General features: G+C 37.0%; 3 protein-coding genes across 9 annotated transcripts in view; 1 reads left to right on the plus strand and 2 right to left on the minus strand.

Moving 5' to 3' along the window:
- Positions 1–9,636: 9,636 nt before the first annotated feature.
- LOC124309357 (uncharacterized) lies at positions 9,637–13,631 on the minus strand. Of its 4 annotated transcripts, none has more exons than XR_006909226.1 (4): positions 13,059–13,548; positions 12,689–12,840; positions 11,517–12,280; positions 9,637–10,571 (listed from the first exon to the last, which is right to left on the minus strand). XR_006909226.1 is itself a non-coding variant. In XM_046772951.1 (4 exons), the coding sequence occupies exons 2-4, from the start codon at positions 13,193–13,195 to the stop codon at positions 12,096–12,098; spliced, it is 474 nt and encodes a 157-aa protein (XP_046628907.1). In that variant the 5' UTR covers positions 13,555–13,631; the 3' UTR covers positions 9,637–12,095. The 4 variants fall into 4 exon arrangements, 1 of the variants encoding a protein (XP_046628907.1); XR_006909225.1 differs by having other exon boundaries at positions 9,637–10,925; XR_006909224.1 differs by having other exon boundaries at positions 9,637–11,269.
- A 607-nt stretch (positions 13,632–14,238) lies between these two features.
- Positions 14,239–18,256, plus strand: LOC124309355 (DNA repair protein complementing XP-A cells homolog). 2 transcript variants are annotated; one of them, XM_046772950.1, is made up of 6 exons: positions 14,239–14,669; positions 14,804–14,915; positions 15,285–15,409; positions 15,892–16,168; positions 16,344–16,498; positions 16,673–18,256. In XM_046772950.1, the coding sequence occupies exons 1-6, from the start codon at positions 14,512–14,514 to the stop codon at positions 16,674–16,676; spliced, it is 831 nt and encodes a 276-aa protein (XP_046628906.1). In that variant the 5' UTR covers positions 14,239–14,511; the 3' UTR covers positions 16,677–18,256. The 2 variants fall into 2 exon arrangements, with proteins under 2 accessions (XP_046628906.1, XP_046628905.1); XM_046772949.1 differs by having other exon boundaries at positions 14,240–14,669; positions 16,344–17,118.
- Positions 18,257–18,811: 555 nt separating this feature from the next.
- The window catches only part of LOC124309352 (3-hydroxy-3-methylglutaryl-coenzyme A reductase), a 47,102-nt gene continuing 39,598 nt past the window's right edge, over positions 18,812–26,315 (minus strand). For 2 of the 3 annotated variants that reach the window (XM_046772943.1, XM_046772944.1), the window contains exons 6-9: positions 25,899–26,050; positions 23,579–24,137; positions 21,443–22,683; positions 18,812–19,771 (exon numbers count right to left, since the gene is read on the minus strand). In XM_046772943.1, coding sequence (XP_046628899.1) covers positions 19,648–19,771; positions 21,443–22,683; positions 23,579–24,137; positions 25,899–26,050 — 2,076 coding nt within the window. In that variant the 3' untranslated portion in view covers positions 18,812–19,647. The remainder of the gene's footprint in view (positions 19,772–21,442; positions 22,684–23,578; positions 24,138–25,898; positions 26,051–26,315) is intronic. The other variant, XM_046772942.1, reaches the window with a different exon arrangement.

Consider the following 26,315-nt stretch of genomic DNA (forward strand, 5'->3'; position numbering starts at 1 on the left):
AAATTTTCGGTCGAAAAATGAAGAAAAAGTAAGGCTAACCCCTTTACATTTTTGGCGAAAATTGTCGCGAATTTGTAATGTGCCGGAATGGATGAATTCCGACACTATTCCGACGTAATTTTGCGAGAGGCATCGATTGAGTGCAGTCCCAATACGCTGCGATTGTTGTATGAAAAGTTACAGCCAAAAAACGAAAACCAGTCTTTTCGACATTTTTTAGCAGGTACTTTTTTCTTCGCCATTTCTCTCCTGTTGGTCCTACGCTCTTTTCGCTGCGTTTTCTGAGTTCCTGAGGGTCCAATTAGTCCAAGGAGGGTCATACAAATCGAATCGGAGACGCAAAATTTTCGGTCGAAAAATGAAGAAAAAGTAAGGCTAACCCCTTTGCATTTTTGGGGAAAATTGTCGCAATTTTAAAATGTGCTGGAATGGATGAATTCTGACACTATGCCGATGTAATTTTGCGAGAGGAATCGATTGAGTGCAGTCCTAATACGCTTTGATTGTTGTATGAAAAGTTACGGCCAAAAAACGAAAACCAGTCTTTTCGACATTTTTCAGCAGGTACTTTTTTCTTCGCCATTTCTCCCCTGTCGGTCACACGCTTTTTTCGCTGCGTTTTCTGAGTTCCTGAGGGTCCAATTATTCAGGAAAGGGTCATACAAATCGAATCGGAGACGCAAATTTTCCGGTCGAAAAATGAAGAAAAAGTAAGGCTAACCCCTTTGCACTTTTGGGGAAAATTGTCGCAATTTTAAAACGTGCTGGAATGGATGAATTCTGACACTATGCCGATTTCATTTTGCGAGAGGAATCGATTGAGTGCAGTCGCAATACGCTGCGATTATTGTGTAAAAAGTTAAAGCCAAAAAACGAAAACCCGTGTTATCGACATTTTTCAGCAGGTACTTTTTCCTACGCCATTTCTCTCCTGTTGGTCACACGCTCTTTTCGCTGCGTTTTCTGAGTTCCTGAGGGTCGAATTAGTCAGGAAAGGGTCATACAAATCGAATCGGAGACGCAAAATTTTCGGTCGAAAAATGAAGAAAAAGTAAGGCTAACCCCTTTACATTTTTGGCGAAAATTGTCGCGAATTTGTAATGTGCCGGAATGGATGAATTCCGACACTATTCCGACGTAATTTTGCGAGAGGCATCGATTGAGTGCAGTCCCAATACGCTGCGATTGTTGTATGAAAAGTTACAGCCAAAAAACGAAAACCAGTCTTTTCGACATTTTTTAGCAGGTACTTTTTTCTTCGCCATTTCTCTCCTGTTGGTCCTACGCTCTTTTCGCTGCGTTTTCTGAGTTCCTGAGGGTCCAATTATTCAGGAAAGGGTCATACAAATCGAATCGGAGACGCAAAATTTTCGGTCGAAAAATGAAGAAAAAGTAAGGCTAACCCCTTTGCATTTTTGGCAAAAATCTTCGCAATTCTAAAATGTGCTGGAATTGATGAATTCTGACACTATGCCGATGTAATTTTGCGAGAGGAATCGATTGAGTGCAGTCGCAATACGCTGCGATTATTGTGTAAAAAGTTACAGCCAAAAAACGAAAACCCGTGTTTTCGACATTTTTCAGCAGGTACTTTTTCCTTCGCCATTTCTCTCCTGTTGGTCACACGCTCTTTTCGCTTCGTTTTCTGAGTTCCTGAGGGTCCAATTAGTCAGGAAAGGGTCATACAAATCGAATCGGAGACGCAAAATTTTCGGTCGAAAAATGAATAAAAAGTAAGGCTAACCCCTTTGCATTTTTGGGGAAAATTGTCGCAATTTTAAAATGTGCTGGAATGGATGAATTCTGACACTGTGCCGATGTAATTTTGCGAGAGGAATCGATTGAGTGCAGTCCCAATACGCTGCGATTGTTGTATGAAAAGTTACGGCCAAAAAACGAAAACCAGTCTTTTTGACATTTTTCAGCAGGTACTTTTTTCTTCGCCATTTTTCTCCTGTTGGTCACACGCTCTTTTGGCTGCGTTGTCTGAGTTCCTGAGGGTCCTATTATTCAGGAAAGGGTCATACAAATCGAACCGGAGACGCAAAATTTTCGGTCGAAAAATGAAGAAAAAGTAAGGCTAACCCCTTTACATTTTTGGCGAAAATTGTCGCGAATTTGTAATGTGCCGGAATGGATGAATTCCGACACTATTCCGACGTAATTTTGCGAGAGGCATCGATTGAGTGCAGTCCCAATACGCTGCGATTGTTGTATGAAAAGTTGCAGCCAAAAAACGAAAACCAGTCTTTTCGACATTCTTTAGCAGGTACTTTTTTCTTCGCCATTTCTCTCCTGTTGGTCCTACGCTCTTTTCGACGCGTTTTCTGAGTTCCTGAGGGTCCAATTATTCAGGAAAGGGTCATACAAATCGAATCGGAGACGCAAAATTTTCGGTCGAAAAATGAAGAAAAAGTAAGGCTAACCCCTTTACATTTTTGGCGAAAATTGTCGCGAATTTGTAATGTGCCGGAATGGATGAATTCCGACACTATTCCGACGTAATTTTGCGAGAGGCATCGATTGAGTGCAGTCCCAATACGCTGCGATTGTTGTATGAAAAGTTACAGCCAAAAAACGAAAACCAGTCTTTTCGACATTTTTTAGCAGGTACTTTTTTCTTCGCCATTTCTCTCCTGTTGGTCCTACGCTCTTTTCGCTGCGTTTTCTGAGTTCCTGAGGGTCCAATTAGTCCAAGGAGGGTCATACAAATCGAATCGGAGACGCAAAATTTTCGGTCGAAAAATGAAGAAAAAGTAAGGCTAACCCCTTTGCATTTTTGGGGAAAATTGTCGCAATTTTAAAATGTGCTGGAATGGATGAATTCTGACACTATGCCGATGTAATTTTGCGAGAGGAATCGATTGAGTGCAGTCCTAATACGCTTTGATTGTTGTATGAAAAGTTACGGCCAAAAAACGAAAACCAGTCTTTTCGACATTTTTCAGCAGGTACTTTTTTCTTCGCCATTTCTCCCCTGTCGGTCACACGCTTTTTTCGCTGCGTTTTCTGAGTTCCTGAGGGTCCAATTATTCAGGAAAGGGTCATACAAATCGAATCGGAGACGCAAATTTTCCGGTCGAAAAATGAAGAAAAAGTAAGGCTAACCCCTTTGCACTTTTGGGGAAAATTGTCGCAATTTTAAAACGTGCTGGAATGGATGAATTCTGACACTATGCCGATTTCATTTTGCGAGAGGAATCGATTGAGTGCAGTCGCAATACGCTGCGATTATTGTGTAAAAAGTTAAAGCCAAAAAACGAAAACCCGTGTTATCGACATTTTTCAGCAGGTACTTTTTCCTACGCCATTTCTCTCCTGTTGGTCACACGCTCTTTTCGCTGCGTTTTCTGAGTTCCTGAGGGTCGAATTAGTCAGGAAAGGGTCATACAAATCGAATCGGAGACGCAAAATTTTCGGTCGAAAAATGAAGAAAAAGTAAGGCTAACCCCTTTACATTTTTGGCGAAAATTGTCGCGAATTTGTAATGTGCCGGAATGGATGAATTCCGACACTATTCCGACGTAATTTTGCGAGAGGCATCGATTGAGTGCAGTCCCAATACGCTGCGATTGTTGTATGAAAAGTTACAGCCAAAAAACGAAAACCAGTCTTTTCGACATTTTTTAGCAGGTACTTTTTTCTTCGCCATTTCTCTCCTGTTGGTCCTACGCTCTTTTCGCTGCGTTTTCTGAGTTCCTGAGGGTCCAATTATTCAGGAAAGGGTCATACAAATCGAATCGGAGACGCAAAATTTTCGGTCGAAAAATGAAGAAAAAGTAAGGCTAACCCCTTTGCATTTTTGGCAAAAATCTTCGCAATTCTAAAATGTGCTGGAATTGATGAATTCTGACACTATGCCGATGTAATTTTGCGAGAGGAATCGATTGAGTGCAGTCGCAATACGCTGCGATTATTGTGTAAAAAGTTACAGCCAAAAAACGAAAACCCGTGTTTTCGACATTTTTCAGCAGGTACTTTTTCCTTCGCCATTTCTCTCCTGTTGGTCACACGCTCTTTTCGCTTCGTTTTCTGAGTTCCTGAGGGTCCAATTAGTCAGGAAAGGGTCATACAAATCGAATCGGAGACGCAAAATTTTCGGTCGAAAAATGAATAAAAAGTAAGGCTAACCCCTTTGCATTTTTGGGGAAAATTGTCGCAATTTTAAAATGTGCTGGAATGGATGAATTCTGACACTGTGCCGATGTAATTTTGCGAGAGGAATCGATTGAGTGCAGTCCCAATACGCTGCGATTGTTGTATGAAAAGTTACGGCCAAAAAACGAAAACCAGTCTTTTTGACATTTTTCAGCAGGTACTTTTTTCTTCGCCATTTTTCTCCTGTTGGTCACACGCTCTTTTGGCTGCGTTGTCTGAGTTCCTGAGGGTCCTATTATTCAGGAAAGGGTCATACAAATCGAACCGGAGACGCAAAATTTTCGGTCGAAAAATGAAGAAAAAGTAAGGCTAACCCCTTTACATTTTTGGCGAAAATTGTCGCGAATTTGTAATGTGCCGGAATGGATGAATTCCGACACTATTCCGACGTAATTTTGCGAGAGGCATCGATTGAGTGCAGTCCCAATACGCTGCGATTGTTGTATGAAAAGTTGCAGCCAAAAAACGAAAACCAGTCTTTTCGACATTCTTTAGCAGGTACTTTTTTCTTCGCCATTTCTCTCCTGTTGGTCCTACGCTCTTTTCGACGCGTTTTCTGAGTTCCTGAGGGTCCAATTATTCAGGAAAGGGTCATACAAATCGAATCGGAGACGCAAAATTTTCGGTCGAAAAATGAAGAAAAAGTAAGGCTAACCCCTTTACATTTTTGGCGAAAATTGTCGCGAATTTGTAATGTGCCGGAATGGATGAATTCCGACACTATTCCGACGTAATTTTGCGAGAGGCATCGATTGAGTGCAGTCCCAATACGCTGCGATTGTTGTATGAAAAGTTACAGCCAAAAAACGAAAACCAGTCTTTTCGACATTTTTTAGCAGGTACTTTTTTCTTCGCCATTTCTCTCCTGTTGGTCCTACGCTCTTTTCGCTGCGTTTTCTGAGTTCCTGAGGGTCCAATTAGTCCAAGGAGGGTCATACAAATCGAATCGGAGACGCAAAATTTTCGGTCGAAAAATGAAGAAAAAGTAAGGCTAACCCCTTTGCATTTTTGGGGAAAATTGTCGCAATTTTAAAATGTGCTGGAATGGATGAATTCTGACACTATGCCGATGTAATTTTGCGAGAGGAATCGATTGAGTGCAGTCCTAATACGCTTTGATTGTTGTATGAAAAGTTACGGCCAAAAAACGAAAACCAGTCTTTTCGACATTTTTCAGCAGGTACTTTTTTCTTCGCCATTTCTCCCCTGTCGGTCACACGCTTTTTTCGCTGCGTTTTCTGAGTTCCTGAGGGTCCAATTATTCAGGAAAGGGTCATACAAATCGAATCGGAGACGCAAATTTTCCGGTCGAAAAATGAAGAAAAAGTAAGGCTAACCCCTTTGCACTTTTGGGGAAAATTGTCGCAATTTTAAAACGTGCTGGAATGGATGAATTCTGACACTATGCCGATTTCATTTTGCGAGAGGAATCGATTGAGTGCAGTCGCAATACGCTGCGATTATTGTGTAAAAAGTTAAAGCCAAAAAACGAAAACCCGTGTTATCGACATTTTTCAGCAGGTACTTTTTCCTACGCCATTTCTCTCCTGTTGGTCACACGCTCTTTTCGCTGCGTTTTCTGAGTTCCTGAGGGTCGAATTAGTCAGGAAAGGGTCATACAAATCGAATCGGAGACGCAAAATTTTCGGTCGAAAAATGAAGAAAAAGTAAGGCTAACCCCTTTACATTTTTGGCGAAAATTGTCGCGAATTTGTAATGTGCCGGAATGGATGAATTCCGACACTATTCCGACGTAATTTTGCGAGAGGCATCGATTGAGTGCAGTCCCAATACGCTGCGATTGTTGTATGAAAAGTTACAGCCAAAAAACGAAAACCAGTCTTTTCGACATTTTTTAGCAGGTACTTTTTTCTTCGCCATTTCTCTCCTGTTGGTCCTACGCTCTTTTCGCTGCGTTTTCTGAGTTCCTGAGGGTCCAATTATTCAGGAAAGGGTCATACAAATCGAATCGGAGACGCAAAATTTTCGGTCGAAAAATGAAGAAAAAGTAAGGCTAACCCCTTTGCATTTTTGGCAAAAATCTTCGCAATTCTAAAATGTGCTGGAATTGATGAATTCTGACACTATGCCGATGTAATTTTGCGAGAGGAATCGATTGAGTGCAGTCGCAATACGCTGCGATTATTGTGTAAAAAGTTACAGCCAAAAAACGAAAACCCGTGTTTTCGACATTTTTCAGCAGGTACTTTTTCCTTCGCCATTTCTCTCCTGTTGGTCACACGCTCTTTTCGCTTCGTTTTCTGAGTTCCTGAGGGTCCAATTAGTCAGGAAAGGGTCATACAAATCGAATCGGAGACGCAAAATTTTCGGTCGAAAAATGAATAAAAAGTAAGGCTAACCCCTTTGCATTTTTGGGGAAAATTGTCGCAATTTTAAAATGTGCTGGAATGGATGAATTCTGACACCATGCCGATGTAATTTTGCGAGAGGAATCGATTGAGTGCAGTCGCAATACGCTGCGATTATTGTGTAAAAAGTTACAGCCAAAAAACGAAAACCCGTGTTTTCGACATTTTTTAGCAGGTACTTTTTCCTTCGCCATTTCTCTCCTGTTGGTCACACGCTCTTTTCGCTTCGTTTTCTGAGTTCCTGAGGGTCCAATTAGTCAGGAAAGGGTCATACAAATCAAATCGGAGACGCAAAATTTTCGGTCGAAAAATGAAAAAAAAGTAAGGCTAACCCCTTTGCATTTTTGGGGAAAATTGTCGCAATTTTAAAATGTGCTGGAATGGATGAATTCTGACACTGTGCCGATGTAATTTTGCGAGAGGAATCGATTGAGTGCAGTCCCAATACGCTGCGATTGTTGTATGAAAAGTTACGGCCAAAAAACGAAAACCAGTCTTTTTGACATTTTTCAGCAGGTACTTTTTTCTTCGCCATTTTTCTCCTGTTGGTCACACGCTCTTTTGGCTGCGTTGTCTGAGTTCCTGAGGGTCCTATTATTCAGGAAAGGGTCATACAAATCGAACCGGAGACGCAAAATTTTCGGTCGAAAAATGAAGAAAAAGTAAGGCTAACCCCTTTACATTTTTGGCGAAAATTGTCGCGAATTTGTAATGTGCCGGAATGGATGAATTCCGACACTATTCCGACGTAATTTTGCGAGAGGCATCGATTGAGTGCAGTCCCAATACGCTGCGATTGTTGTATGAAAAGTTGCAGCCAAAAAACGAAAACCAGTCTTTTCGACATTCTTTAGCAGGTACTTTTTTCTTCGCCATTTCTCTCCTGTTGGTCCTACGCTCTTTTCGACGCGTTTTCTGAGTTCCTGAGGGTCCAATTATTCAGGAAAGGGTCATACAAATCGAATCGGAGACGCAAAATTTTCGGTCGAAAAATGAAGAAAAAGTAAGGCTAACCCCTTTACATTTTTGGCGAAAATTGTCGCGAATTTGTAATGTGCCGGAATGGATGAATTCCGACACTATTCCGACGTAATTTTGCGAGAGGCATCGATTGAGTGCAGTCCCAATACGCTGCGATTGTTGTATGAAAAGTTACAGCCAAAAAACGAAAACCAGTCTTTTCGACATTTTTTAGCAGGTACTTTTTTCTTCGCCATTTCTCTCCTGTTGGTCCTACGCTCTTTTCGCTGCGTTTTCTGAGTTCCTGAGGGTCCAATTAGTCCAAGGAGGGTCATACAAATCGAATCGGAGACGCAAAATTTTCGGTCGAAAAATGAAGAAAAAGTAAGGCTAACCCCTTTGCATTTTTGGGGAAAATTGTCGCAATTTTAAAATGTGCTGGAATGGATGAATTCTGACACTATGCCGATGTAATTTTGCGAGAGGAATCGATTGAGTGCAGTCCTAATACGCTTTGATTGTTGTATGAAAAGTTACGGCCAAAAAACGAAAACCAGTCTTTTCGACATTTTTCAGCAGGTACTTTTTTCTTCGCCATTTCTCCCCTGTCGGTCACACGCTTTTTTCGCTGCGTTTTCTGAGTTCCTGAGGGTCCAATTATTCAGGAAAGGGTCATACAAATCGAATCGGAGACGCAAATTTTCCGGTCGAAAAATGAAGAAAAAGTAAGGCTAACCCCTTTGCACTTTTGGGGAAAATTGTCGCAATTTTAAAACGTGCTGGAATGGATGAATTCTGACACTATGCCGATTTCATTTTGCGAGAGGAATCGATTGAGTGCAGTCGCAATACGCTGCGATTATTGTGTAAAAAGTTAAAGCCAAAAAACGAAAACCCGTGTTTTCGACATTTTTCAGCAGGTACTTTTTCCTTCGCCATTTCTCTCCTGTTGGTCACACGCTCTTTTCGCTGCGTTTTCTGAGTTCCTGAGGGTCCAATTAGTCAGGAAAGGGTCATACAAATCGAATCGGAGACACAAAATTTTTGGTCGAAAAATGAAGAAAAAGTACCCCTCTGCATTTTTGGCGAAAATTTTTGCGATTTTGAAAAGTGCTGGAAAAAATTATTTGATTCAGTATTTTGACGTCATTTTGCGAAAGGAATTGATTGCGAGCAACGTATTGACAGAAGTAAAACGAGAAAAGTCCTTTGTATTTTCTTAGCTGGTGGTCCTACGGTGTTCTAAATATTTTTCTTGCAATCCTGGGGGTTCAATCGTTTCAGAAAGAGACGTACGAACACATTTGAAAGGAAAAATTTCCGTCTTCGAGTATCGCAAAAAAGCAAGAATTCCTCCTCTCAATTTATACCATTGAAATCCGTATTAACTTGAAAAATTCCGAATTAATTTACAATGTACCCTGTTCACGAGCACCAAGTTACGTGTGACGAGCTACTTATTGTAGTTACTTACGTTATTCGACAAAACGTATACGGGTCAATATTGAATCCTAGGTAACAGTTACATTTCAGTTACATGAATGAGATTATTCTATTTAAGGAAAAATCTAGCTACAATCGAACACGTCAACGGCTCGTTGGAGAATTTCTCTCCACGATATGGCGCATCGATTGAACCGAAGTTGTACGAAAAAGCATTTGCTTTAAATATGCTCGTCATCAATTTTTGTGTAAAATTGAACATAAACGAGGTATTTAATAAATAACGAATTCAACCTCAAACTCAATATGGCGACTAAAGGACGAAGGGTGTACTTCCGAAAATCTGGATGCAGACTACTAATGACCCCTCTCACCTTCACAGCCAGTCGTGCAGGATAATTGCTGTTAGAAATTGATGCAATTTTCAATGTATGTACGTACGCACATACATACATCCTGACTATCCTGACTGAGCTAGCCTGTCTCAAGTAACTGCCCGTGTCGCCAAGTTGACTGCAGCACTTGGAAACATCCTGTATAATATCTCAGTGATAATATCAAATCAAACAAACGCGTATGGCATGTTGAACATATGTGTCTAAATCAATAATGATTGCAATTATTATGATTTATTGATAAACCGCATTCCTTAATACCTGTATATCATAAAGTATCTATACGGGTTATAAATGATTCATGAATGGTATATTATTTAAAAATACATTTGTTTTCTGAAGTGGTACGTCAATGTTACACAGATCATAGGTACTTGTGAAGTGAAAAATTGAAGCTGTTACCTAAACTTATTAGTTTATGCTATGCTCGATATTCTGGATACAGGCAGTAAGTACATTAAACACATCAATGAGATACAGTGTAAAGGAAAGGAATGAAATTGAAGACTTCAATGGAGAACAGAACATCGTCATAGAAGTTAAAAAAAATTTTTAACTGCAACTGTTAGTCGATTAACCGAAATTATTCAAGGAGAAGGCTATTTTTTCCTTTTCAATCCACCGACCGTACCATGTGCTTAATTGTACCTGACAATAATTTCAATAGATTAATTTTCGCATTGAAAGTGAAAGTTAACGTCAAAATATTACTAACAGGTTTCTTTCCACTACTCGGTGCTGATGTTTACAGGTCAATTTGTTTTCAGTTGACCTGTGAAACAGCAATGAATTGTTGAATCTACTGTTTCAAAACTGGGGTGAAATAACGAAATGGCTTTTCTTCGTTTCTAATTATGAGCTTCTCGCTGTTTTATCAATATAGTAACACAATATCTGGTTTACGACATTGAATTGATGCATTATTTTTTGAAAATATAATGGATAATGAAATCGCGAACGTATTAATGATAGTGCATCTTTTACAAATTACAAGTCTGCTAAGTCGACATTCACGTTTTAATTGACGAAATATGTGAGACTATATCAATGTGTGCTGATATTTATTATTATCGGTTCTTTTTTCTTGCGTCTAGCCAAATTGTTGGGGAAATCTTTTATAGACTACCCTGGGGAGGGTAACGTCACTCCCAGGAGTGTGGGATTCACCTCACGGGATACCCACCAAAACCAGCGCCAAAAGCCAGTCCTCGTTATCTTTTGCATACCACAAGGCTGTTAGCAACACCTGTTTTTGAAAATCAATCATTGAATTTAATTGTGTGAGTACTATATGTATATTTTGATAGGAACAAATCCAATATTATTGAAAAATTCAGACGGCGTCATACGCAGAAGTAAAGGGCAAGACTCTCAACTTTTTACTGTTTTCGTAATATTACTCTCATAATAGAAATGCTGAGAAGTGAGGCTGATATTTATTTGCAATAAAAGACATCCCTCATAGTTTTGTATCATCCATAACGAGCAATTCGTCAAAAGAATCTTATCTCATGTTTCACTTCTGGTCTTATCCATCGTAACTGTCCTCCAAAAGTTATTCCTTGCTCTTCTTTACACCCCATGAAACTCTCAGTAATACCTGTTTTTGATATTCGTACATCATAAATAGATAAATGCAGAGTGCATACTTCGATATGAGCAAATCCAATATTAATGAAACAAATGAAGACAGTGTCATATGCAGATGTAAACAATAGGACATTTGACTTTTCTCCATTTTCGTAATACTTTTCTCATAATACGAATGTTGAGGCTCAGATTTATTTGCATTAAGAAGCGCCTATCATACTTTTGTATTAATCATTATGAGCGATTTGATATAAGAATCTAATCTTAAGTTTCACTCCTGATCTCGCCTACTGTTACTGTTAACCAAAAGCCGTTCCTTGCCATCCTCTACATTCCACGGGACAGTCGTCATAGCTATTTGAAAAGTCAAATATGATAATTAGAACAATACGATGCGTATGTAATTTGCTAAGAAAGAATGTAATTTTAAACAATTGTGTTGAGTGCAAAAGCAAACAAATATAAAGTTGACTTTTCACCATTTTTATAATACTATATTCTCACACTATAGAAATGCTGAGGTTCAAATTTTTGTTCAGTAAGAATTGTCCATCATAAATTTTTATTATTCATCAATAGAGATTTGTCAAAAGAATCTCACGTCTTAGGCCTGGTTCTTCTGTCTGAAGAGTTGCTCCATGTGACGTCCGTTTTACTCGGTGGAAAATGAGAACCGTTTTCGGATCAACCTGCGCACCTGTTGCAGCTGCCTGATGGGAATTGCAGCGCACACATCGGCGATACGGTGCCTCATATTGTGCTTTGTGGTAGGGGCCTGTGCATAGACAATTCTTTGAACTTTACCCCAGAAGTAATAATCAAGTGGCGTGAGATCTGGTGAGCGTGCTGGCCACCTAATCGGACCTCCTGTCACAATCCATCGCTCCGGGAACATAGCGTTCAGGAACTTTGTGTTCGCGTTGCTGTTGTGAGCACGGGCCTCGTCTTGCTGCCACCAAACCTGGTCCATAGGAATGGGATTTCCGTGCAACAAACGGGGGAGTTCGTTGGTAAGCATATTTCTGGGAATTCATATTCCCTTCAAAAAAATAAGGTCCGATTATTCTATCCCCTAATAGTCCAACCCAGGCCTGGACCTTCCAACTGTGTTGGGCGTCCTGCTCCACAATCCAATGTGGACTTCCTGGAGTCCAGTAACGACACTCTTGTTTAATCAGCATTACGATGTTTGTGAAGGTGACTTCATTAGTGAAGCACACTCTCCGGAAGAATTCGGCATCTTCCTTGAGACGCTGTATTCCCCAGTTACAGTACCGTAACCTTTGATCGAGATTTTGTGCCAGTTGGCACCTGATGCGCTGTTTTCCAAATGTACGATTTTCCTGATGGATTCTCGCGGAACCTCTGTACGAAATTGATTATTTCGTTTAAAAGGCATGAGAAAATAATTAAACCAGATGCAATTAATTGTTTCACTTCTACATTAACTGTTACATAGTGTTGATTCTATGAATAGAATTATCTTGTAATTTTCACGCAGTTAGTAAATATCAATTAACAAAACCAGGAATGACTATAACAAAGAAGTTTTTGCATCAAATGAACTGCTTAGCTTAATTAAATAAAATACAGTTGCTTCTTAATGTCAATCTGCAATTTTTGAAAGTACCCAAAGAAATATTAAAAAAAAAAAACATTCATTCACAAGATCAATTTCAAATTACTAGTTGATTTAGTATGGAACTCTCCAGATGTTCGTTTTACAATAATAAACAAGTTACAAAAAAATATAATCCAGAAAAAAAAACATACGCAGTGTTCTGGCCACCTGTCTCATGCTCTGGATCCCGTTTTTCTTAAGTGCATTTTTCACTGCGTCTCTTGCTGGGCCATCCAATACCGGTCTGATGCGTTGCTGTCGGGGCTGTTTCAGTACCCCAAACTTCCGCTCTGTTTCTGCCAGTCTAAAAACGAGTTTTGCATAGGTGAATGATACATTGTTGGAAAAATTGATGAGCATTATAATCTTACAGAAACAAAATTGACGTAAACGATATTTCTATCACATAAATGATCCTACACTTTTTAGCTAGGTTACTTAGTTTGCGCAAGTTGGATCTAGTTCTAGTGTAAATTTACGTATTTGTGCAATTCTGAATTTATTTCATCACGAACATCATACCTTCGGAAGGATTGCCTTGATGGTGGTTGTTTATCCGCCGTGAATCGCTCGCGGTAGATTCTTGCCGATCGCGTGAAATTATTACCAGTTTCCGCGAGTAATCGGTGCATCCGGACGCGCCGCTCTTCTCTCTCCATCTTACAATTAATTTATAAGTTTCTAACAATACAAGTACAATAACAAAACGGTAATTAAATTAGTGGTAAAATATCAACAGTCCCAAATATTTAACAATATAATAAATAGGTGTAGGAAACTGATGACTCTCAAAAAAAACTTCACTGTAACTTAATAATTATATGGGCATAAGGAATATGCTAAGGGTATTATCGACGTGAAAATATCGCGGATCTATGACGAGGTATGGCGATAACTCCGATAATCTCCAAGAAAAATGGTTGAATGAATCTTTGTGGAATCTTTACATCCATATGCTGTCACAAGCTCGAGACTGAATTAATAAGATACTTCATTTGTTATTTCTACTGTTTCTTACCGCTAGATAATTTTCATCCCGCGAGTCAGAATTACCAACTCAAATTGTCATTACTCAGGAATCCCGCCAAAAACTACGAAAAGAATGTCGATTATTTGAGTTGTTTATTTAATATGCTATTGCCAAAATTCAATGTTTTTAGTAATAATCCGAACATAATTTACCGCCAAAGTAACTAAATCATTAAAAAAAATTAGTTTTATATAGCTAAATTTTTAACGAAAAATACGCAATGCGACTTTGAGGGTATCCGGCAAGACAGAACGAACGTAGGGTCCGAAATATACTTGCAGTACTGCAAGTACTGGCAACCGCGTTCCGAAATCGCGTGTCAACCCTCTGGTGGCAACAGATCGTACTCAAAGTGAAAATGGACTGTACTTTGAAATTTCAGTAGAATACATTTGTTTTTCTTTTATATTTAATGGTTGCATAATTTTAACGATTTTCCTTCTTTTCACAAGGACCAGACAGGTTTTAACCACATTATTGACACTTTGATATTCAAGAATATTTCAAACAAACGCTAAAGATTGTGAATTTTTCAATTACACGAAGCAGTTACTAGTCTTTAGAATTTGTCCAAGACCATACAAATTTAGCGTACGGTCGAGCAACTAGACCGTATGTCCGTAGAGGCAAAGTTACCGTACAAATCCCGTCTTGACCATACAGCTGGCAACGCTGATAAGTAAGAACCATAGACTTGGGCTACTATCACGTGTAGCACAAGGTGTAGCAAACTTAGATGCTTCTTCCATTTGTTATGTTTCTACTTACATAAAAGTGGTAGAGGATTTGAAACTACAAATCCTACACCAAAGTGTAAGCAAGCACAAGAGTTAAAATAATTTACAGATTACCGCGATTGACCGCGTTGAATACTTGTGGCAACTTGAGCGACTAGTTACTGTTTGATATCTGCGGGAGTAATCATTTCAGCGAGATAATATTGAAATGGCAGCAAACACTCGATCGCGTAAAAAGGCCGTTAACGAAACCGATCAAAACAACACGGAAATACATGCAGATCTTTTAAAACGTGCCGAGAAGAACCGTCAGAAAGCTTTACTGTTGAAAAAGGCGAAGCTGATCGCTCATCCTTACGCGAAAGAGTAAGATCGTCAGTTATTACTAAATAACAGCTGATTATTCTTGTATGCATGTCATTTCGACGTATCTACATTTACGTATAACTAAGCTTGCGATAATATTTTTGATACTTTGATCATTTGATTCAATATGCTAGGGACAACAGTGACACGGTTACTGGAAGACTCGTCAAAGTAAGAGGTCAACGTGTAATCGATAGCGGAGGTGGATTCCTCATTGAAGAAGATGACGAGCTTGAGCAACAAATGGTAGTCTCATTTCTCATGTACAGTTAACAATAGTTGAACACTATTTGGTGCTAATAAGTATTTTGGCACATTTAAGACGAGAAAAGCTTTCTCGAAGATTCAGAATTAATTGAGTAGCAGTGATATACTTAATGACTAATTAGAAACTGATTTCTAGAATAGAGGGTCCTGTTACTAATTGCGCAATATTACTTACATTCGAATCACATGCATAAACTATTCACAGCCAAAGATGGTATGTTCGAATAAATAGATTGTGATTTACTGAAACTTTTGGGATAGTTTGCATAGTTAGTATAAGCCTAATTGACATTATTCTATACAGAGGTGATAAGCAATCACGTAAAATCATTTATATGATATTTTTAGCTAAAGATCACATCCGTACCAGCACCAATTATAAGTAAACTGCCTATATGTAACGAGTGCCTGGGTGAATTCAAAGATTCCTATCTCTTCCAGACCTTCGATTTATTGGTTTGCGATAAGTGCAGGTAAATCAGCTTCAGTTATATTAAATATGCATAGCTTTCAATTTTTCTAGTAATTAAAAAAAAGGGTACTCCATCATAAAATTGAACAATACTGAATACTGTTCATGAATTAAATTAATCTCCAAGTTTCGTTTGAGATTGTTTTGATCTATGGATTAATAAATTTTATTTATACTTACGCACTATTAATTTCATACACTTATGTCTAAAAGTAGATTGCGTGCATCATAATATCAAATTTTTTAAATTTATACCAATCTGTAAAAGATTACACAACTGTTCTGTATCTACCGTTTCCTTTTACAAATTTCGAAGTGGTAATAATACAGGCTTTTCACTGTTGTTGAAATTAGATAAAAATTATTATTAAATTGCGTGTCATGTATTAATTTACAAAAAAAAGTTTGTTAAATCCGGTCACATTGAGAATCCAACTTTTGCAGTTTAGAAAAAAAGTGATTATAGTTTTTTTTCACTCTCAGAGACAACGAAGACAAACATTCTCTAATAACAAGGACAGAAGCAAAGCAAGAATATTTGTTGAAGGACTGTGACCTTGATAAAAGGGAACCACCTTTGAAGTACATCGCAAAAAAAAATCCACACAATGTACGATGGGGCGAAATGAAGATGTATTTGCATCTTCAAGTAGAAAAACGTGCCCTCGAAGTTTGGGGTTCGGAAGAGGCTTTGTTAGAGGAAAGAGAAAAACGAGATGTCAAAAGACAAGAAGGAAAAATCAAGAAATTTAACAAAAAGGTGTGAAATTTACTAATGATATGTACGTACTTCTAAGACATGGTTGTCTTTTCATCTCCTATAAGTCAAAGTGATTTGAACTTTTCAAAGAAAAGACTGTACCTAGTCAGCGGTACTGAGCTATTTTTACAATTCAAAGAATATGAGAATTCTTAACCAAAGATTTATTTCACAGGTGAAACAATTACGAATGAATGTACGGAGTTCTATGTACGACAAAACAAAAGCATCGCACACTCATGAGTTCGGCGAAGATACTTACAATGAGGAGGATGATAATTATTCCCATACCTGTGAAACATGTGGCTATGAAGAAGTATATGAAAAAATGTAACTTTAAAAATGAATTATTTAATAGCATATCATTCCCATGTGTGCTGAAGTAAAGTATTGCTGCTGTGCGGAACAAAAAAATATCGATCATTTCTGCACTTAGACAATGATGTTTGTAAGAAAAAATATAAATTTGATATTTTGAATGGTGAATCGATATTTTTTTTCTAGGTAACCCGATCACACAATTGCCGTATTGTTTGGAAATAATTGAAAATCCAAACATCGTTTCTTTTTGTATGCGTACTATCAGTTTATTTATTTTCACCTGATGACTAGTTTTACGTTCGATGGTTGGGAGACATATTCTACAATTTCACAACTTCAATTTCATTTTTTACTACAAATTCTTTCATACATGTATATATTATAGTGTCAACTGTACAATAAAATTCTCGAAAGAAGTGGATTTGACGTATTTGATACATCGCATTCTGCTAGCCTACATGAATATAGATGAATGAAGGATTTTTTTTTATCATTGTCACGATTGTTTTTGGCCTTGTAAGAAATTTCCATTTCACAGACGTGAGCTGCTGACTATTCTATCAGCTTTGCATATGAATTGAGGAGTTCATGCTTTGGTATGTGAAATCAAGAGTCTGAAATACAATGAAGAAAAAAAAAAACAAATAGTCGAACAAGCTTTGCACATTACGTATTTCATTTTAATATCAAGTTCATCCATCCGCAACTCTTCGCTAGAACCTCAATTTATAGATGCATATATTGGGATGCATATAATGTGCTTAGTTGTATTAGGCGTTATGTTGTAGTCAGTTTTAAATAATATCTCGGATGTGAAACAGTTTCCTTCTTGTAATTACACCCGAAGTTCCTAAACTTTTCTGTCTATCTTTTCCTATGTTTATTTGAAACAGTTTGTACAATTATTGTATTTTGTATCAATATATTAGCACTATCTCGAATAAAATGAATTATTTATAGTCTTGAAATCTTAATGCACAATGCTTTACTGATAAGTGTCAGAAATTGTAATATTTCTTTGCTGAACTCTAGACAATAATAAGTATTCTTACACTTTTATTTATTGTTCTGCGTTAAAGCATTTCCAACTATGTGTTTGGAGATCCTGCTTTAATGTAACATAATGAACGGTATTCAAACAATTCACAATTTCGAAACTTTGGGATAGTGAAAATCGTAGTAGAGCATAAGTCATGATGCAATCAAGGCGATGCATCTTCGTTTTCTAACTGCAGACCCTACAAACTAATTATAAAGTTTCGAAATGGTGATTTTCTAAACATATTTTGTTACTTTGACTTGATAAACTTCTACCTTCTTTAACGACAGGGTCTGAACGCACTTAATTTTTCGTACATCAATTTTTCTTTTTGCTACTTAATATTTTCATAGTTATTGCAAGTCTAATTCTGAATAAACATCCGAAAAATAACAAATTTAAAGCGATTTGTGTCGAACTATGCACTTCAACATTGTAGTACAGTTTTCAAATACACCGCATTATAGTCGTTGCAGTGTGACTGCAGAACCATAAGATAAAGCTGTTTCATTTGTTTATTACCAGGGTTCGTACGTTTTTTGGAACCGAAATTCCCTGACTTTTCCAGGTGTTCCAGCCTGAAAATAGGAGTTCTTTCAGTAACCTTCCAAGAAATATGCCGCTGATTAATGACAATTTTTTTGCATATTAATACTAATACCTTCAATATTACCTAGTAATTAATTTACTGTCCGATTACTAATTTACAAACAACATCCAGCGATTTTCAGTAAAAAAAAAAACGAAAGTAGATTTGATATCAAGTAATGTACGTATAAGAACGGGTTATTTCTTCAAGAAACTTAAAATTCCAGTCTTATTTTCAAAATTCCCTGACTTTTCCCTGCTGTAAGAAACTCCCTGAATTTTCCCGGTTTTCCAGGTTTTCCCTTTGCGTACGAATCCTGATTACGATATCCGGTTTCTGCTGCATGAATGCAGAAAAAACCAAAGAAGAGCAACAGAGATACCATAAACCGGAGTAACTTTGTGACAGCGGAAAAACGCATGATATTTGCTAAAAATTCAAAAGTCAAAAATCGTCCATTATCCCAAAGTTACCTTGGTTTACAATATTATTTTAATGGCTAGATCCCGTAATAATTTGCAACAAATTTTAGAAGTAAACAAAATATATTAATCTGATTATACGTGATATACTATTTATATTATACGCACGTGTATATATTAATCTATTTGCTCCATCAACATAGATACCTCTAGTTAATTTTTCATTATTACTACATATACATATATACATATATATATATATATATATATATATATATATATATATATATGTCGCAATTCCTTGTTCGTAATATTTATATATATGTGTATATATACTTCATTTTTTCAAACATATACTGTAATCGGAATCATGGCGATATTGTCTTTGATTAAAGAAATAATATTAATAATAATTGCACCACCATTTCTTCAATCAGTATGCAAAACGTTGCACCTATATATATATCTATATATGCTCGACTTTATATTAATCGAACATTTAAATCAGTCGCACAGTTCGAATAACCCTTGAAATTAAGCATTCTAATGTAAATACAAAAAGTATGCAAGAAGCCAATTCTCACTAAAAGGTGACGCAATATATTTAATAAAAGTAAAATAGAATATATTAAATATTTATGCACATGTCTCGGCAATGTTTGCCTCGTACATCCGATTATTGTTATTATTAAAATTTTTCAAAGTTTTTTCTTAATTAAAATAACAGTTGATGATTTCTTTATCTTCAAGTATGTAATTACATGTTACTTCTAATACGTTTGACAAGAGTGTTTCTAACGATAACCATCCGCAAGTCGATATCATTGTCGTTATCATTATTATTATTTATTACCATTATATAATAAGATATTTGATTTAATTGCTCTGACAATGAGACGTAATGGGTGTTTCGTAGAATTATTCTTCTCTGGAACAAACGGATTTCTTCTCATGTGACAATTACAGTGTGTATCCTGAGATTGAGAGAGAGAGAGAGAGTCATTGCTGCTCTTTGGAACAACGAATCGTTCACTGCTTCGCACAACTCGTCTGTTCTTGTTTCTTATTTCTTTACGTTAATACAATCACACAAGTATTAAAGGCTCTGCTAGGACTGTCGTGCTGGTTCTGTGCATTGAGGTTCTATAGGTGGGATAAGATTTGGCACTGTCAAGTTTCCACCCATACTCGTTCTGTTTAAATTCACCGGGTTACTCATTGCCGTAGACGATCTGCAATGTGAGAAATTCATTTAGGCAACATCGTAAATTTTGTTTATTTATCTTCAATTTATGTACGTACGTATGTGAAATACTTGGTAAATAAGAAGGGATCAAGCAGTTCTTCTCTCGGACATTTTATTATTGTCAATAAACATTATTTTTGCATTGGAATCTTTTACTTTTCGTTATAATGAATGGCAGAATAACTACACAAACTCAAATAGTAATACTAACAAAAATATTTTTCTACCTCAGATATGTAAGGATGTGGGTGGTAAAAATAATTGTATAAAAACAATCAATCTTTCTAATAGTCTTCCCAATGATTTAAAAACAATATGTATCTAGTGTTAAATCTGGGAAAACTAAATTCAAAACATGGTTATTATCAAACAGTTGTTAACAAATCTCTAATCTTATATTGTACAAGAAAGCTATATGGTTATATCACTTCAAAATTTTAAGTTTCTGTTGTTAAATTGTATATTAACTGTTTTAGCGATGTTTCGGAATAATAAAATTGAACTGCACTATCTTTTCTTAGCATGTAAGTTAGTTGTATAGCATCCCAAACCTACATATAGGTATCTTTATATCGGTAGGATTTACTGGTATGTATGTATGTACCTTTTTTTTTTTGTAGTATACTATGTAAGCAATGGGATTAAATAAATAAATAAATAAATTAGTTACCAATCTAAGTCACAAGATTTAACTAACTCGACCCAAATCCTGTAATCTAAAGATAAATATTAGTAGATTTCTATAATCTTCACTAATGAAATATAATTTCATTACTAATTTAGCCAGGTGATTACATGAAAAACTATATTGAAAACTATAAATTAGAATTTCCATTTTGATTATTCGAGTGAAGAGCTTTTAACTTTCAGGTAATCCATTAGTAAGACAATCATGAACTGAAATTTAGATTCAGAGAAAAGATCAATGTGACTAACATTTTATAAGTTAAACCCCATAATTTTCACGACATTGATATTTTTTTTTAAAAGCGAAAGTGACTAAAAATCGTAAAATTTTTTAAAAACTTCGGAACAAATATCTATTGTCAAATAATTGCTGATCGACTAGTTTTTCGATTTCTGTTTGAGTGATTTTACTGAAAAAAGATTCAATACTACAGAGCAATACACAAAAGTAGAACTGCTTGATAATATTCCAGAGTTGAACAGCTCTGAAACGTTTTCCTCAATTTTAAGTAAAATAGATAATAGAAATGAGTTGTAATAAAATGTAAAATTGTATTGTACTATAAATATAAATTTTCTTTTCTAATAATTAAACAATACCCTGTTTCTTATCATTTTATTTTGCAGGTATATTATTATGCGTGACAAGAAGTTGTAGTGATTCATATTATGTCATGTCATCGATTTGTCTTCCGTTAGGCACATTATTATTCCTCAGTATCAAGATAAAATCGTGAAACTGATACAGAAGATAATGGACAAGTCCTATTATTTAGATGGTCCGAAAATAGAGCATACAGGCAGGCGTACCTTGGCTTTACATGGAATTGAGTCCAGACATTTATCAAATGACTGCTGTATGCAAGCAGCATTTTGGCCAATTTACATTTTAAATACGTGTACAAAACGAGACAGTTTCAAATATTACCGAGTCATGATTTCGTAGGTACCAGATTAGCCTTGTCTATACCTGTTATGTCGGAGATGACTTTTGACTAGATGTCCTGCAGTGAGAGCCGCCATCAAGGATAACTCTCCGGCAAGTACAGTGGCGCAGACAACTCTGGCAACTTTGCTAGCATTTTCACCAGGAGTTTCTGGATGGGCGCCTTTGGCTCCAAGTACTCCCAAACAAGCACCCTGAGCGGGCAATCCAGTCCCGCCTCCAACAGTGCCAATTTCAATGCTTGGCATTGTGCAGGATACATACAAATCATTTCCATCAGGCCCCCAGGGCTCCATGATGGTCATGCAATTACTGCTTCCTACATTTTGGGCCGGATCCTGTCCCGTGGCAATGTATATGGCTGTCACAACGTTCGCTGCGTGCGCATTGTAACCGCCTATGCTGCCTGCGATAGCAGATCCAATTAAGTTTTTACTGATATTAACATCGACAAGCGCATGGACCGAGGTCTTCAGTACTGTGGTGACGATATCCGCTGGAACGATGGCTTCACAGACAACGCTCTTCCCTCTGCCTTCAACCCAGTTGACAGCAGCCGGCTTCTTGTCGGTACAAAAGTTTCCGCTTAGTGACAGAATCTCCATGTCTGTAAAAATTTTCTGCACCGCTTGTAGAGATTTTTCTGTACCTTTCGAGAGCATATTCATACCCATAGCATCACCGGTTTTCGCTACAAATCTTATGAACAACAGTCTGCCTGCTATGCGAATGTGTATTCTTGTCAATCTTGCGTATCTGCTCGTCGAATCAAATGAACTTTTCATCGTTGCAAAGTTCTGCTCGTCCTGCATCCATGTCATCGCTTCACTTGCTCGAGATATATTTGGAAATCGAACTACGGGTCCTCTAGTCATGCCATCTGCGACTACTCGGCTTGTCACTCCACACTTCAGGAGAGCCCTGCTTCCACGATTTGTGGAGGCGATTAGACAGCCCTCTGTTGTCGCCATTGGAACATGAATCAATTCACCATCGACCAGTAAAGGTCCGGCTATTCCAACCGGTATCGGTATGTATCCAATCACATTCTCACAGCAAGAACCCAACACTTTTGAATAGTCGTAGTTTTTGTACGGCAAATCCGACAGATGATCCAGGAATTTTCCAGCCCTTCCAACGATCGTACGGCGCAAATTAACTCCTCTTTCCATATCCCCAACTGCTTTCTCAAGCTGATATGCTGGAATGTATTTGTGTTGCACGAGTTGTATGACTTCGGAGTCTGTCAGCGCGCTCGCACCCAACTGTAAAGTGAAAGATTTGTTTATATTTAGATCTCCTGACACTTTTAAGGGAGTACGTATAAGTAGATGACTGAAAAAGTGAGTGAATTTCGGAAACTTATACTTTGACAACCAATTATTCAATTTGATTGGAGTTTGTTTTATTCAAAAGCATGGTAACCGAGCTTCATTTGCATATTTTTCTTTTTACTAGAAACAATCAATGGGAAGCACTGGCATTGCCAATAATGTCAACGATTTCGTTCAATAATCTGTTTTGTGGAACCCAGCTCATCTGAAAAACGGCTCAAACTGATTTACTTCAAACTTAGAGAGAATATTCTTGAACAGATCATCCACTTTGACAATATTCCATTTTTCTTAAATTAAAATATTCTTTTTACTAGTCAAATAAAAAAAATTGTACATTTTTTAGGAAAAGTTGAATGTCCATGTCAAACAGCCTTCATTTAGAAAAAACTTTTACCGTGACAGAGAATAAACTATCCAAGAATACGGTCCACAAATTTAAAGTAAATTAATTGGTTGACACGTTTTTGAGAAACCGTTAAGAACGCAAGACATGTTACCTAGAGAAATGGTTGACGTTATTGTCAATAACATTGATTTATATGAAAATATTTATATAAAAAAATTTTTTAAATGAAACTCAATCTACATACTTTTGAATAAAAGATACTCCAATCGAATTGAATAATTGATTATCAAAATATGACTTCCAAAATCCGGACACTTTTTCAGATGTTTATTCATGTAAACCTTCTTAAAACCGGACAATAAAGAAAATACTATAGATATGAATTAGATTGAATTATGGAATATTGCCCGCGATTCATAGGACTCATTATTTGATAGTTGTTTTAATCTGTCAAAGATTGAAATACATTTAACATACCTCAGATTTATAAATGGCCAGACATTCTTCAACACTCCTTGTCGTTTCGGGTGTATCTTGTGAATTATCTGTATTAGATTCAGGAAAGTTTTGCGAGTACGGAATGCTTTTTTCTGTCTGAACCTCTTTGTCGAAGAATTTGACTTGCATCTCGTCGCCAACTTCGACCCATTCTCCATTCATTCCAGAAATTGGAAACACAGGTGTATGCATCACAGGTAGCGGTGCGCCAAATCTTTGCTGAAGAGAAACATCTAGTGCAGTTGTTTGCATATTTTCTTCGCTAATTCTCTGTTGTTCCTCTCTTTCTTCGGTTAGTCTGAGCTGCTCGGTAAGCTCACCCTTGTCTTCAAAGAATATAAACTTTATAGCCAGCGTAAGAAGCAGTATCAAAATAACAATATGATCTGCACTGACTGACAGCCACTTCATAAAGTATTCGTGAAGATCCGTTGGCACTTCAGTATCGTTATGATTATTCACGACTATGTAAGAATTTACTTGTGATATCGTTCCTTCTGCTACATCTGCGCAATCTTCATGTTTGAATGGCCAACGACTGAAATTTTAAAAAAATGCGATGAAGTAAGCAAAGTAGCACTGTAAATATACACAAAATTTTATGAACCCTACTTTCAAGGTAAAGAACTCAATCGCAGATTAATTTTCTCTCACTCGAAATGAAACACAGTTCAAGATCCTGATTACTATACGAATCTTTCGTGAATGCACACAAGTTTGTGACCGGTTATATTCGTTCTCTTCACACAACTGATCTTACTTCGTGAGAACAACTGACGGGTATGGCAAAGGTCTGATGGCGAGCAGTTTTTGTTGGAAAAAGACGAGGCTAAATCACTAAGAACTGATACAGCGGAAGCTTAGTGCCAAGCAGTGAGAGTAAAAAATTGTGTATGGCCAAAGGAAGACCAGTATCTGGAGCTTGCGAGTTAGGTAACAAGGTTCATAAGAGATATAGGGAGAGTTTTGCAAGGCACTGGTTAATTTTTCAGTGAAAAAAATCTAAATAACTTGATCACCGATGGTGTTAGATGAGATAAATATTTACAAGTTATGGCTCGGAGATTGGTTTACAGTAAGACGATGTAAGTGCGCAAACGTTTTTTCTCAAAGTGGTGAGATACTGGTATCGCTGTCAACGTAAGAATGAAAATTTCAGCCTGCGGCAGCTACTATTTTTGGGTACTCATTTTACTCTGTATGGTAGCCGAAGCTTTGTTCTGCAAGATATTATTACCATCCTCATGCAATATTCAATCTGTCGGGAATATTTATTTCCAACCGTGTCTCGTTTCCAATACTCATACTTAATTTCATAGAATTCAAGTTTTTCGTTTCTCAGTACACCGATTAGTCGCATAAAACACAACTCGATTTATAATTAAACGTAACAATCCGTTGTAACAACAATTTGAAGTATATTTGAATGAGGAAAAAGTGCATTTTTGTATGAAATTTTTTTACAAACGTCAAACGCCTGAGCGCATACATTCAAGACTTTTATAACTGATTCAACTCATCTTTGCAACTAGTGATACATTTTGAAGAGTTATTCTCTACATGATGCAACATGAACATGACCTGTCGAACCAGGTAAAAAAGACTCTCCTGACAATAGAATTCTCCATAAAATGTATGAGGGGTCAGATTGTTACAATGGCATTGTTGAACTTCCACTACTCTTATTCGCTAGTCGAGAAACTTGTGTGCTAAGATCGCACGCTTGCATGAACTAATTCAGTGCCACAGTGGCCTATTCCCAACTTCGTTCTTCTGAGTAAATCTAGTAGTAAGTTTTCGATAAATGGAAATCCCGAATGACAATGCTGGAGTTTGAAGTTTTTCAAGAATTCAACTTTTATCATAGATAAATTCGGGATAAAAATTTTGTACGAATTACAAACTTGATCAAAAAAAGTTCAATATTTAAAATTTGAAACACTGTCAAGATTGTAATTTTAATTTTTCTCTGCCGAAAATAGAAATTTAAATTGTAACAAGTTTGGTAAAGTATGATATATTTTCATACTAATCTCACGTGCCGCAAATGACATTTTCTAGGCAAGGGGGTTCAATTTTATCTGGATTTAGAGTCCACAAATAAATTTTCATTTAAGATACATGCATGAATAATTTAGAGCTTTGAAATATCGCGTGCGGTTTTCAATGAAGTTAAAAAGCGAATTTTTTTTTTATCGTCCTGATTGATTCTGATTTTTCCCTACAATAAATTTAAGGTTTTTTTATATTCCCAACTTCAACAGTTACACAGATACTATTAAAAAAGATTGTCAATTACCTATGGGCATGGACCAATATGAGACCGGCGCTCATAATTAACTTGACACGTTGAACAACAGGATTTGGCTTTTGATCTTCTTCGTGGAGAGAATGCATCAGTAACATTTTGTCGGCGCTGAGTTGGCCGATGGTGATACTTCCTCTGGACAGCTGAAATCATAAAATTGCGTGGATAAGGAGAAAGCTGATGAAATGTAAAAGAAGGAAAAGAAATACACGACAAAACGTTCGAATCATAAAATCACTGCAAAAATGTCTAAAAAGTTCTCCAACTGCGGAACAATGAATTCTTAATTGAATTTACTTGTAACAAACTCCCTAAAATTTATAAAACTTTAACATCAACCTTATTACAAGTGATCAAAGGTTGCGCTTTGAAAATTCTGGAATCATTTTAAATAGAGGTGTGGCACCT

The sequence above is a fragment of the Neodiprion virginianus genome, chromosome 7 (genome assembly GCF_021901495.1).
Source record: "Neodiprion virginianus isolate iyNeoVirg1 chromosome 7, iyNeoVirg1.1, whole genome shotgun sequence".
Classification (NCBI taxonomy): Eukaryota; Metazoa; Arthropoda; class Insecta; order Hymenoptera; family Diprionidae; genus Neodiprion; species Neodiprion virginianus.